The 15,000-nt window shown below is 44.7% G+C and overlaps 1 protein-coding gene across 21 annotated transcripts in view; it reads left to right on the forward strand.

Annotated features, from left to right (window-relative positions):
* The window catches only part of chico (insulin receptor substrate 1 chico), a 131,768-nt gene that overhangs the window by 19,009 nt on the left and 97,759 nt on the right, over positions 1–15,000 (forward strand). For 15 of the 21 annotated variants that reach the window (XM_043008227.2, XM_043008240.2, XM_043008233.2 and 12 more), the window contains exon 2: positions 7,900–7,950. The exons of the other annotated variants lie outside the window; for them this stretch is intronic. In XM_043008227.2, the coding sequence (XP_042864161.1) occupies positions 7,900–7,950 (51 nt within the window). The remainder of the gene's footprint in view (positions 1–7,899; positions 7,951–15,000) is intronic. 21 annotated transcript variants of the gene reach the window in all.

Consider the following 15,000-nt stretch of genomic DNA (forward strand, 5'->3'; position numbering starts at 1 on the left):
TTAATACGGCGTAGAGGCAATTTCAGCGCACTGGCCACGGCTTTGCTGCTGCCGTTATTGTTTGGCCGGCGCTGGCTTGGTGTTGCCTCTGGGAATGGAGGGGGGCAAGTATGTCCCATCCCCTTCCCTCCTCTCTCGCCCCCCTCCCCTCCCCTCCCATCCTAGGACTGTGACAGGCGAGATTGGCCACGGAGGAGGCGAGGAGGCGAGGAGACGGGGAGTCGGGCCGTCGGGCCTGCATCAGTGAGGCGGGAAAAGGGGGCGTGTTTGTTGTAGAGAGGCCTCGGCGGGTAGGTCGGCTTGGGGCCTCGGGTGGAAGGCTGCCAGAGACGGCGGCGCTCGCAGATTGGCAGAGGCGACTCGCGGCCGGGAAACGGGGCTGCACGTGACGGAGGCTGCGGCCCGTCATTTTTGTGCGGCCTGTCTCGTGGAGAGGAATGCCATGCGTAGGCCAGGCTAGGATTACCGGAAGGCTGGATAACGCCTACGTAATGGCGAGGTTTAGGGTTACCCGTGGCTGGGATCTTTAGTAGGAAGAAGGGAAATCCCGTCGTTCAACCGAAGAAGTAATCTTTCCATGCATTTTATCAAAGGAATTAAAGTTATTCTCCATGGAATTTTACGATGTAATTTTTCGTATATTCTTCGCAGACGTCTCTGTGGAGGAGATACATTATATATTGACTGTACCGCCATCTCTGGGACTAGCTTGTTACAAAAATATCATTTCAGGATCCTGCAGAAATTTAGGATCCCAACACTTCTCGTCTTTGATATCCGACAGGAACCGAGGCTATTCGCTCGACGTTGGTGTAGGTCAGCGTGAAAGTAATATGGACTCGCATTTCAATTATGAGAACGAGAGTGGAGTATGTATGTTGTGAGGTAGGGAGGGGTGGAAGGGTATGGGTAGGGGGGTGAGAAGGGGAGGGGGAATGCATGAGATGATTACTTATCGCATATCGCCTTGCGAGCAAAAAAAGACAAAAAAAAAAAAAAAAAAAAAACACACACACACACTAGCCTAGCCTCCTTAAGAATCGCTTTGACTCGAGTGCTTATTTATAACCCCCAAACGTGTCTCTTTTCGTGCGCGATATTTGTTTTCTTCGCCGTTGTTATTGACCGTCTCGAGAGTGGAAGGCGAGGAGAAATAAAAATAGTGATAGCGATCAATATAGAGATAGAGGTGGATATCAGTATAGAGATAGAGGATGGAAAGAGATAGAGATCAGTATAGAAGTGGCGATATAGGATGTAGAGACGATATAGTGATAGATATAGTGGTAAATATATATATATATATATATATATATATATATATATATATATATAGAGAGAGAGAGAGAGAGAGAGAGAGAGAGAGAGAGAGAGAGAGAGAGAGAGAGAGAGAGAGAGAGAGAGAGAGAAGAAAGAAAGAAAGAAAGAAATAGAGATAAAGATAGATAGATAGGTATTAGATAAAGATACAGATAGATTGATCGATAATAGAGATAAAGATAGAGATAGAGTCGTCGGTAGCGGAGGGCAAGATCGGCGAAAGGGGACGGGTGTTTGCGGTCTGGCAGGGGCGTCGGGCCTCAATGACTCGTGGCCGAGAAACGCGAAGCACTCGGCGATAGAGCGGATAGAAGAAGGCAGTGGATTCTTTCTTTCTTTTCTTTCTTTTTTTCTTCTCGTTTTATTTCTACTGGTTCGTCTACCTTTCGGAGGGGCGTCGGTGTGGCTTTTTTTTGGGGGGGGGGGGGATTCTCCCGACGACGAGGGGCACCTTCCTTACACGCCTCTTATTGTTAAAGTTTTTTTCTTCTGGTAATTGATTTTTTTTTCTTCATTTCCTCTATATATATTACTTCCTCCTTTTCCTCCGCCACCCCCCCTCCTCCTCCTCCTCCTCCTCCAGAGTATAACAATTTTCATCTCGTTCCTTTTATCGTCCCGCACGAACGCTTCGCCACGGGCGCTGACGCTCTTTTGCCGATCGTCTGCTCGGACCTCAAGTGGACCGAGACTCCCTCCACTTCGTTTATGGGCGGAGGTGGAAGGGGGAAGGGGGGGAGAGAGAAAGGGACAGGGAGAGGGACAAGGAGAGGGAGGGAGAGACTAAGAGAGGGAGGGAGAGACTAAGAGAGGGAGGGAGAGTAAGAAAGACAGACCTTCAATTTCCATTCGAAAGTCAGCCAGTAAACTCGAGGGGGGGGGGGGTGATTCTCATGATTCAGTAGTGAAGGATTTCAGAATTTATTCAGGAAATTTATTCAGGAAAAAATGATAACGGGGTAATATTATCACACAAGTTTACTTTTTTCGAGGAACATTTGTGCAAATCATTACGAGGAATACGTAGTGTTTACGTCTTTTTGTTTATTTTATGTGCGAACCTGGATATGAAAATTATGTTTATTTTTTTTATTAAAAAAAATGTACATGTTTTTTTCAAACTAATTGTTTCCAAGATTGATAACAATAAAATGATAGTGATATCGCCGAAGATAATGATACCAAGAACCACGCCCCTTGACAAAGATTAAGAATAAAAGAAAGATAGATGATGATGAAAGAGCAGTATAAAAAAAATGGAAAGAATCGAAGGAACGTGAGCAGGTAGATTAACGATGACAACAATAAAGATGATTAAAGATACAGAATAGACGCTAGTTAGTCGAGTCTCCAGCGGCTTAAATAGCCTATCGGTCGACGAAGCGCAGGGCGGCTGGTGTAGGCTGAGCCGAGCGGTCGACTTTGAAGCCGGGAAATCCTTTGCCTTGTAGTTAGTATAGTTATGAATTTATTATCTTCGGCATTATCATGATGATTGTCATTGTCATTGTTATTTATGCTATTATTATTATTATTATTATTATTATTATTATTATTATTATTATTATTATTGTGGTTGTTTCTGTTTTGTTTTTGTTATTATTATTATTGTTATTGTGATTGTAATTGTAATGATAATAAAGATAAGTAATAATAATAATAATAATTATTATTATTATTATTATTATAATTATTGTTGTTGTTATTGTTATGGTTATGATTATCATGATTATTGATATGATGAAAATTATTATACATTGTGGTAGACCAACTATGCAAATGAAACTAAATAGCAGAATACCAAACAGAAGAAAGGAAGGGCCTTTCATAGATTAGGATGTGATGTTTTCAAACTGAAACTGAAACGGTCACCGTTGATATTTTTGTTACAATGGTGGTGGTGAGTTATGATGAGGAGGAGGATTATGATGATGATTATGTTAATAATGATGATAATGATAATGATGATAGTGGTGATTACGATTATGATAACGATAACGGTTGATTATTATAATGATTTAAAGATTGGAAAAAGAAAACTAACTATTGCGTAGGCCAGATATGGCAAGTGATATGTATATATATATATATATATATATGTATATATATATATATATATGTATGTATGTATATTATTTTATATTCTGATGAACCTTATTATTTTTTAAGGGGCATACTTAGTCTCGGTCACAGTATTTTTTTTTTTTTTTTTTGATCAACGTGATGCATTTCCGAATCATTCAAGATGCTAAGGGGAGATGTGCCAAGACGAATGGAATGCTTACGGACGTTAATGTGATGCATGTTGGCGCAGACGGGGCTCGCGGGAATATGGATGAATCTCGTTTGCTCGAAGATTGCGCGATTCGAGGAGCACTGGTCAGGGGGGAGGAGATCTTCTTATCTTTCTCTTTCTTGTGTCTTTCTCTTTCTCTTTCTCGTCTCTCTTTCTCTTTCTTGTCTCTCTCTTTCTCGTCTCTCTTTCTCTTTCTCTTTCTCGTCTCTCTCTTTCTCTTTCTCGTCTCTCTTTCTCTTTCTCTTTTTCTCTCTCGTCTCTTTCTCTTTTTCTCTCTCGTCTCTTTCTCTTTCTCTTTTTCTCTCTCGTCTCTTTCTCTTTCTCTTTCTCTCTCTCCCTCGTCTCTCTCTTGACTCATATCTTTCTCTTATCTCTATTTCTCTTTCTCTTATCTCTATTTCTCTTTCTCTCGCTCGCTCTTTTCTCTACTCTAATGGAATTCACAGTCGCGGCCACACTGTCTCGTTCGCGGCCGGAAGTCGCACCTGGAGAAGGGTGCTGGATGCTGCGTTGGCTTTTCGTAGGTGGAGGGAAGGGGGGGGGGGGCGTTGCAAATAGGGAAGGGATGTGCACATACTCATTCTTCGCGCGCACTCACATGTAAACATATATATATATATATATATATATATATATATATATATACATATACATATACATATACATATACATATACACATGAATAAAAAAACACAGTAACGTGGCATTGTTATTAATATATATATATATATATATATATATATATATATATATGGATAGATATAGATATGTATATATATATGTAAAATATACATATGAATAATACATATATGCGCACACGCACATGCACACGCACATACACACGCACACGCACATGCACACGCACACGCACATGCACAATTTTTTTTTGTATATACCCAAACCAAACAGCATATGCCACAAATGCAACACATATATACCCATACAGTAATGGCTGTACTGGTTATCACGTTGAAATAGTTCGACCGACAGACAGACAGACAGACAGACAGACATGGATGTGTGTATATTATGCGAGTACTCGCAAAGAGTGAGTATGCGCACATCCTTTCTCTATTGATAGATAGATAGATAGATAGATTGTCCGGCTTAGATGGGATATATACCTAGTATCCTTTGAGGCGACAAGGAAGGAAGGCCGTGCCAAGTCGCGAAAACAGACGGGCGGGAACCCATGCGGAAGGCGAGGCAAAAACTGGCGTAGACCGGGTGCTGTGAGGGGTGGCAGGCGAGTGACCTTGGCTGGACGGTGCAGCGGGACTTCATGCTCCTTACTGCTTGTTACTTACTGATTATTACTGGACACCTAGTATTTACTACTACTACTACTACTACTACTACTACTACTACTACTACTACTACTACTACTACTACTACTACTACTACTACTACTACTACTACTACTACTACTACTACTACTACTACTACTACTACTACTACTACTACTACTACTACTACTACTACTATTACTATTACTACTATTACTACTATTACTACTACTATTACTACTATCACTACTACTACTACTACATTACTACTATTACTACCTACTACTAACTACTACTCTACGACAGCTACCACCACCACTACCTGCACTACTATTACCTCCAATTACCATATATAGAATCTGGGATACATCTTTTTCTAGCGCTTGAAACCTGCTAAAAGTTCTGCTGTAGAAAATTTTAATTTGGGCTATTTTGAACGGGGTGAGAATGTCACTTTGGGGATAAAAATGGCACATTCTAAAAATAAAGAATAGGAATTCGTCGATGATGTAAAAAAGATCATAGACATTTTTTTTCAAATACATGTAGGTCAGTTATAATTTGTTGTTAAAAGCTGAATGGTGGACTCACTTTTCATGGGTAAGGATTAAACTTTATGGCGATGTTGGAAAACACAGCTAGCTGTGGATTAAAAGAAGGAAAGAAAAGAAAAGAAAAGAAAAAGAAATATCTCTGTCGCATAAATAAATTCGCCAAGAAGGAGATGCAATTTAGATTTTTACCTTTATGATGCTCAGTAAAGTCTGTTGTCCTTTTGCCCATTTATGACGCGGTCAAACGCAGGAGAATTAGCAACTTCTTTGGGATCCTGTGCACGTCAGCCATTGTTTTTTTTTTCTTTCTTTTTTTACACACGCTGGATTATGCATTTGTAGTAAGCCTACTCTTCGTCGTACAAAGTAGAATTTGTTCTGAATTTTTACGCCCAAAATAGAAATTATGAAGAAGAGGAGAGCCCTAGACAGACCCCGTCGGCTTCCTCATCACTGGCATACTTCGGATGGGTATTTCTGCCCAAAATGAAAATGGGAGCTCGATATCCCCCTCGGATACACCGGTCCTTACAAGGATTTCGGATTTACGGCAAACGTCCTGCGGGTCCCCGAATTTTGCAGGGGTATGCGTCCCTCTTGATTATGTTTAGGTTTGGGCTATTACGCTGCTCTTCTCTTATTGGGGAGGAATGAAAATAAGAAAGGAAGGAAGAACAAAAGGAAAGTCGATTATATATATATTATATATATTATATATTTATATATATGTTATATATTTATATATATGTTATATATTTATATATGTTATATATTTATATATATGTTATATATTTATATATATGTTATATATTTATATATATGTTATATATTTATATATATATTATATATATAAATATATATATGTATATATATATATTGTATATTATGTAATATATATATATATATATTATGTATATCAGGAAAGAAAGGAAAGAACAGGCAGTTCTAACAGAAGGAATAGATTATTCTGAGAAGTTCAGCCGAGGAGGGGTGAGGAGGGGGTAGGGAGGGAGGGTGAGAGGGCCGAGGCATGCATGCTGATGGCGACGGCAATGACTAGGTAGTGTGTGTTGGGGGGGGGGGGGGTTACGCTGCGGCGGGACGGAAGCGTATCGTACGGCCTTCGCGGCGGCTGGGGCAGTTAGGGTGGGGAGGTTCGGGTAGTGTTTAGGAAAAAGGGAGAGTGGGAGAAGAATAAAGAAGATAGGGAGGGGGAAGGGGAGAAAGGGAGAGGGAGAGGGAGAGGGAGAGGGAGAGGGAGAGGGAGAATTATAAAGGAGGAATGGAGGGGGAAGGGAGAAAGGGGAATGTAGAGGGAGAGGAAGGGTGAGAGAGGGAGAGGATAGTGGGGAAGGGGGAAGAGAGAGAAAGAAGAGGAGTGGGGGGTGAGGGGCGGCGTAACATTACGTGTCTCGCAATGGCCGCGGTCCTTCCTTCTACGGGGGCAACAGCGACGCACTTCGTTGCGCTGCAAATGGAAATGTTGACCCGCTTCTCGAAGATGCTGGTTTTCTTAGGACGAACTTTCTTTCATTTTATGAGCTATTTGTTGATCTGAGTGACTTGTATTGTTTTTCTTTTTAATTTATTTACTCCTTTGTTGTTTTTGTTTTGTTTTTGTTAGCTTTTCTTATTGTGATCGTTGTTATTGACATGGCCGTTGTTACTGTTATTTCTTTTTTGTTTGTCAGCGATAATGCGGATGTTTGTTTGATTGTCTTCTTGTGACTGGATTTCTGTGTTCGTATTGATAGCTATTTGTGCTGTTAGTAATAATCCTGTTATTTTTGCTGTTGCTGCTTCTTCCACCATTGTCATCCTCATTCATGGCCGCTGTTTTTGTTGCTATCATTGCTGTCCATGCGTTCATGAGTTTTCCGACATGTCGATGTCACATTTCTTCCTCTTGTGAGTCTAGTAATGTGGATGGAGTCATCCATCATGCGTCAGCCATGCACTGTGATGGTTGTGATTTACGATTGTTGCCGTTGGCGTCTCACCTGTTGTGGAGTTTTGTCCCGCGTGGTTGTTGTAGCTCATTAGTTGTGGAAAAAATAGTATTAGCTGTGAACGTTGAAGTGGTAATAATTGCATTAAAACAATTAAAACAAAGGATATCCAAAAAAAATGAGAGAATTAAAAGTAGAAATGATGATGATCATAACACTTTAACACTTGCGACATGACTAAAAACCTGTTATCGTCTCCGCCTAATAAGACATCACATCATTTGTGCTACTAACTCTAACCCGTCCCAGGTTAGCCTCTTTTTTCGCATCGATTATTTCCTCGTGTTTTTTTATTTTCTTTCTTTCTTTCTTTCTTTTTTTTTTTTGCTTGCCACGTCGATCATGTCTCGCTTTTTTTTTCTCACGCTTGGCACCCTATCCCCCCCCCCTCACGCTGAATGAGTGAGCATGTTATAACGGCTCACTTCTTTCAGGACAGTGGAGTCGGCTTGGCTCAGGAGGCCATGAGGATATTAGAACCATGGGTAAGTGGACTCGTAGTTCGTCGGGGGGGAGGGGGGAGGAGCGCTGCCCCCCCTCTCTCCCCTTCCCTCTTCCCGTTCCCATTCCTCCTCCCCTTCCCCTTCCCCTTCCCCTTCCCCTTCCCCTTCCCCTTCCCCCTCCCCTCCCCTCCCCTTACCCTTCCCCCCTCCCCTCCCCTTACCCTTCCCTCCTCCCCTTACCCTTCCCTCCTCCCCTTCCTCTTCCCCTTCCTCTTCCCCTTCCCCTTCCCCTTCCTCTTCCCCCTCCCCTTCCTCCCCTACCCTCTTCCCCTTCCCTTTCCCGCTTCCCCTTCCCCTTCCCTTCCTACACCCTTCCCCTCCCCTTAACCCTCCCCTTCCCCTCCCCTCTCTCCTCTTCCCCTTCCCCTCTCTCTCTCCCTCCCTCTCCTCTCCTCTCCTCTCTCCTCCCCTCTCCTCTCCTCTCCTCTCCTCTCCTCTCCTCTCCTCTCCTCTCCTCTCCTCTCCTCTCCTCTCCTCTCCTCTCCTCTTCCCTCTCCTCCTCTCCTCTTCCCTCTCCTCCTCTCCTCTTCCCTCTCCTCCTCTCCTCTTCCCTCTCCTCCTCTCCTCTTCCCTCCCCTCCCCTCCCCTCCTCTCCCCTTCCTCTCCTCCTTCACCTCCCTCTCCTCTCCTCTTCCTCTCCTCCTCCTCCTCTCCTCTCCCCTCCCCTCCCCTCCTCTCCTCTTCCCTCCCCTCCCCTCCCCTCCTCTCTTCTTCCCTCCCCTCCCTTCCCCTCCTCTCTTCTTCGCTCCCCTCCCTTCCCCTCCTCTCCTCTCCTCTCCTCCCCTCCCCTCCCCTCCCCTCCCCTTACCTCCTAAGGAATTAATATTTTGTGTACATTTGTGTAGCCCATCTCTTTGCCCCCTTGCAAGGGCATGTGGCGGAAGACATACTCGGTTTGTCTCTTTGTTTAGGTGTAGTTTTGTTTGGAGGTTCGTCTTGCGGGAAGAGTTGCAGCTGTTTTTTCCCTTCACCCCCCCCCCCTCTCTCTCTCTCTCTCTCTCTCTCTCTCTCTCTCTCTCTCTCTCTCTCTCTCTCTCTCTCTCTCTCTCTCTCTCTCTCTCTCTCTCTCTCTCTCTCTCTCTCTCTCTCTCTCTCTCTCTCTCTCTCGCACACTCACACTCACACTCACACTCACACTCACACTCACACTCACACTCACACTCACACTCACACTCACACTCACACTAGAGAGAGACTAGAGTCCGTGTTGTACGGGGACGAGTTGAGGAGTTGGCAGGGAGACGCAAAACCCAAGGCGAGAGCGAACGGTGGGCGCTGGCTGGAGTGGATACCGCCCGTGGCCGCAGCGGCGGAGGGGCGTGACATCATAGGCAATGAGTAGGCCCGGCCCGGACGGCGGAATTCACCCCAAGGGCACCCACTGGATGGGGGCGCGCTCCGTCTCTTGTTTGTTTGTTGATTTTGACTGTTTATTACTTTTCGGTCATTGTTTTTTTTCTCCATTTATTGTTTTCTCCAAATATTCCATTCTGGTCGTATACACCAAGGTGTTGTTTGTGGAATATTTAATCAGTTTTGTTAAATATTTATAATCACCTGTGTTTGACAGGTATGGACCATTTGCTCGTTATTTAGTAGACATATTGAGTTCTATTTTTAGTAAATCGAGGTCTTAATTGGGGATATTTTCTATATTTGATTGTCATGCAACTCTAAACTCCCCCTATCTAACCTCTCACAAAGACTGGTGTCGGTGATGTGGCACATGCGCACATTACTGGCTCGTTGGTTAGCCGGAGATCAACGGGTCAGATATTGTTTGTTAATTTTAATAGATATACAAAACGTTACACTTTCATATAGAAATCCCAAGCATGTCGAATTGCACCGATATTATTCAGTGCAAGCACACAGTCAACCATATCCGAAGAGTCTAAGTTTGATTGCATAAACAAACAATGGGTTTTGAATTATTTTGTTTTTTTCTCTTATACAGACATCTAGCTGTATTAATACTAATAAAATGTATCTTAACATTTTACTGTATGCAAATTATATGGGTAATAGGAAATTGCATTAAAATGAGGCTGCATTATAACTACAGGACAGTGTCAGGCAGGTGAAGGACTACAAACAACTTGCTGCGGTTCTTTGTACCAGGATGTTAGCTTTGATAATCAGATTAATTTTATTCCGAATATTACCCAGGTAGTTTGCATGCATTGAATTATTAAAAGCCTTTATATTTGAATTTATAATGCCAGATGTCTTACTTGTAATGAGAGGAAGGAAAAGTCCACAAGTCCCATTGTTCGCTTGCATGCAATCAGACTAGAATCTGGGAAATGGTTGACTTTGTGTGCTTGCATTGCATAAAATCGGTGCAAATCGGCAAGTCTGAGATTAATGCGTGAATATGTAAGATTTCTTTGCATGTCTACACACTTAAATTTATTACTGAATTAAAGCTTGAATGTTTATCACACCCGTTCCAGTAATGCGCAGTTGCCACTTCTAGCTAAAACATGAGCTATCAAGTGGACAAGTCAGAAAAAAGTCTTTGATATTGTCCATATGATGTCCATAGTAAACATTATTATTTTCATGACTTTACAATACAGTTCATTCGAAAATGCTGAATTTCACTGATATAAAAAAATCAAAAACAAATGTATGCTATGAAGCGTATGCCATATGTGTTTCTTGCTTGATATTTGTTTTGTTTTATATTCGAAGGTTTGGCATTATTTGCGTAGATGTTGTTTTGATTCCTTTTAGATGTAAAGCAACTTGAACACACAGGCGAATAATGTAGAGGTGGGGTATAATTCGTGTTTGCATCAGGCAACTCTTCGACTTTACAACTTGTGTGGTTTTATTGCATTTCATCCATTTACTTCTTTATATTAATGTCTTGCTTCTGTAAAGTCACGTTTTTTATTTTTTCGTGTTTTTTAAAATTAATCTGTGGATTTACATTGCTGGCTAGTTTCTGCATAAAAGCCGTTGGTATTATATTCCTTGGAATTTTAAAGTCTGAAGATGGAACTGTGGGAGGGAAAGATCATAGTGGGAAGAGCTGTGTGTGTGTGTTTGTGTGTGTGTATGTGCGCGCGCGCGCGCGGGGCGGTGTGTGCCAACTAGGTCAGGGTATGCCGGTATTTGGTTCGCCCACTGGGTATCGTTGTGAGGGACTCTCGGCTGGGTTGGTACTTGTCCTCGTCGTCGCCGCGGTGTGCTTCGTTTCCTTTCGTTCTTCCTCTGTATCCCTCTTCCGTTCTCTATCTCCCTCCCTCCCTCCCCCTTCCCCTCTCTCTCTCTCCTCCATCTCCCCCTCTCTCTCTCTCCTCCATCTCCCCCTCTCTCTCTCTCCATCTCCATCTCCATCTCCCCCCCTCTCTCTCTCTCCCTCTCCATCTCCCCCCTCTCTCCCTCTCCCTCTCCCCCTCCCCCTCTCTCCCTCTCCCCCTCTCCCCCCCCTCTCCCTCTCCCCCCTCTCTCCCTCCCTCTCCCTCTCCCTCTCCCTCTCCCTCTCTCTCTCCTCTCCCTCTTCCCCCCTCTCTCTCCCCCCCTTCTCCCTCCTCTCCCTCTCCTCTCCCTCTCCCTCTTCCTCTCCCTCTCCCTCTCCCTCCCCCCCCCCCTCTCCCTCTCTCCCTCTCCCTCTCCCTCTCCCTCCCCCTCCCCCTCCCCCTCCCCCTCCCCCACCCGTCCTCAGATATAATTAGCAACGTCCCAATACCACCTGCCACAGCCCTGTCTCGGGCAAGTACTGCATGTATGTTCCTGTGATGAATGCGTTGACCAGGGAGGCGACCGGGCGATGTGCATGTTAAAGTTCGTAAGCGCGATGGAAGCCTCGGAATTTTGACTTCTCAAATATTGGGAACATGCTCGAATGGACTCGCTACGCTGCCTGTGTATACAAGTAATCATGCGGTTGGAGGGTTAGATGGTTTGTGCCCCCCACCCCCACCCCCACCCCACCAATCCCCCCTTGCCCACCCCCCGGGCCGCGTGTGTGTGTGATATCTACAGGTGTTACGAGCTCGCGCCGTATTGAGAGGCATCAAGGGAACCTGTTGCCCAATTGCAGTATTCCGGGGGCAAGTAAGCGGGGAGAGGGGTAGGGGTTGGGGTTGGGGTTGGGGTTGAATTAGGGGAAAGGTGGGATAGGGGTCGAGGAAGGGGTTGTGGTTGAGTCTGGAGTTGGGGACAATTGACGGGAGAGAGGGATTGGCCGGGTAGGTTGAAGGGCTATTGGAGCGGGGAAAGGGGTTGGCGGGGTAGGCAGCCGAGGTTGGAGACAGGCATGTCTTCGGCAGGTCAGCCTCGGTAGCCTGTTCCTTTGCGATAAGGGTTTGTACAGCCGGGCTTCTGTCATTAAGAGGAATACCGTCGAGTCTTGCGAGTCATCGAGGGTAGTGAGGTGGCGACGAGCTGATTGGATCGATGGGCCGCTGGGTCGGCGGACGGGAACGCATGGGGAAGGAGGGGGGGGGGGCATGATTACGTAGGGAAGGGAGTGAGTGAATGAGTTAGGGGTAGGGGATATATATATATATATATATATATATATATATATATATATATATATATATATATATATATATATATATAAGTATGCGCATTAAATAGGCACGGGAACTATAAAGGAGAAAGCTTGAGATACAAAGGAGAGTGATTTAGGTGTAGAGAGAAGAAGAGAGATTGAGATGTAAAGAGAAGGAGAGAGATTGAGATGTAAAGAGAAGGAGAGAGATTGAGATGTAAAGAGAAGGAGAGAGATTGAGGTGTAAAGAGAAGGAGAGAGATTGAGGTGTAAAGAGAAGGAGAGAGATTGAGATGTAAAGAGAAGGAGAGAGATTGAGATGTAAAGAGAAGGAGAGAGATTGAGGTGTAAAGAGAAGGAGAGAGATTGAGATGTAAAGAGAAGGAGAGAGATTGAGATGTAAAGAGAAGGAGAGAGATTGAGATGTAAAGAGAAGGAGAGAGATTGAGATGTAAAGAGAAGGAGAGAGATTGAGATGGAAAGAGAAGGAGAGAGATTGAGATGGAAAGAGAAGGAGAGAGATTGAGATGGAAAGAGAAGGAGAGAGATTGAGATGGAAAGAGAAGGAGAGAGATTGAGATGTAAAGAGAAGGAGATATATGGATTTACAAAGAGAAGGAGATATATGGATTTACAAAGAGAAGGAGATATATGGATTCACAAAGAGAAGGAGATATATGGATTTACAAAGAGGAGATAAAGCGAGGAAGAAAAAGAGGGAGAGAGTAGACAGAAAGCGACAGGGAGAAGAAAAAGAGGGAGAGAGTAGACAGAAAGCGACAGGGAGAAGAAAGAGAGGGAATGTGTCCGTGATGTCGCGATGCTTGTGGGGACGAGGCTGCATTAGATATGGGGCGGTTTGTAGGCGAACGCTGTGAAATTCGGACGTGTGTGTGCAGCATAACGCACGTAGGGCCTGCTCAGCTAATAAGATTTTGTATGTATTTATTAGCATTACTCTTAATATTGGTGTCTGTTTTTGCGATGGTATCCGTATTAGTATTGGCATTATTGTTGTCACGAGTTTTAGCATTCCCGCTAGCTTAAAAGTCCTTAAACAGCATAGGAGAAAGCACGGCATCACTTAGTTCAGCGTTGTTTACAGTGTAGATCTGGAACTCTCAGCACTATTTTTTCTTCGGGAAACCGTATACAGCTGAGTCGAATAAGCATTACCTGGTTTCAATTTTTTTTTTTTTTTTTTTTAATATTAATGGTAGTTACCCGCGTTGAATGTTTGGTAGAATCTTTTATATACCCCCCCCCTCACACTTGATAACTTTTACTTTTGCTTTTATCTCGGATCGTAATAGTCTCCCTTTTTTTGCGAATACATAATGAAGGGGTTCTTGATGACGGGAGTGTTAGGGTAGAGGGGGAGGGGGGGTATCAATCATTGCGGGGTGGGAGAGGTGGGAGAAACCCAGTGCTACGGCGGGTGTTCATTCTCATGGCACCTCTTGCCACCCCTTTTCTTTTACCATATCCTTTCCTTGCCCCCCCCCCCCTTTCCTTTTCCCTCTGCCCTCCTCTGTCCTCTCCCTTCTCTCTGCCTGCCCTCTGCCTTCTCCTTCCCCATCCCCTCTCTCCCCTCTCTTTCTCACCTCTCTACCCTCTCCCTCTCCCTCTCCCTCTCATCTCTCATCTCTCTTTACCCTCTCATCTCTCTTTACCCTCTCACCTCTCTTTACCCTCTCCCCTCTCTTTACCATCTCCCCTCTCTTTACCATCTTCCCCTTCCCCTCCCTTTACCATCCCTCTCCCCTCTCTTTACCATATTCCTCTCCCCTCTTTCTCTCACCCCTCTCCCTCACCCAACACATATTTTCCCCTTAACCCCCCCCCCTGGATTCCCTCCTACCTCACCCTGAGCTCGACTCCGAAGCCAAGCGGCACGGAGGTTCGTCATCATGCTGTTGTTGTTGTTCGCGTCTTGTCTCGTCTTGTTTTACCGGCGGCCTTACTCGGTTTCCAGCGCGGTCTGTCTGACCCCGCGCGCTCCGCTCTCGGCTTGCTGGCGTCTCTCTCCCCCTCTCTCTCTCTCTCTCTCTCTCTCTCTCTCTCTCTCTCTCTCTCTCTCTCTCTCCTCTCTCTCTCTCTCTCTCTCTCTCTCTCTCTCTCTCTCTCTCTCTCTCTCTCTCTCTCTCTCTCTCTCTCTCTCTCCACACACACACACACACACACACACACACACACACACACACACCCACACACACACACACACACACACACAACACACACACACACACACACATACACACACACACACACACACACACACACACACACACACACACACACACACACACACACACACACACACACACACACACACACACACACACACACACACACACACACACACACACCCATCCCCATCCCCATCCCCATCCTCATCCTCATCCCCATCCCCATCCTCATCCCCATCCCCATCCCCATCCTCATCCTCATCCTCATTCTCATCCTTATCCGTCCTCGACCTCCTCCTCCTCTTCCCCATCCTCATCCCCATCCTCATCCTC

This window comes from Penaeus japonicus, unplaced genomic scaffold (genome assembly GCF_977035675.1).
Source record: "Penaeus japonicus unplaced genomic scaffold, GWHDUDI00000001_assembly GWHDUDI00000009, whole genome shotgun sequence".
Taxonomy (NCBI): domain Eukaryota; kingdom Metazoa; phylum Arthropoda; class Malacostraca; order Decapoda; family Penaeidae; genus Penaeus; species Penaeus japonicus.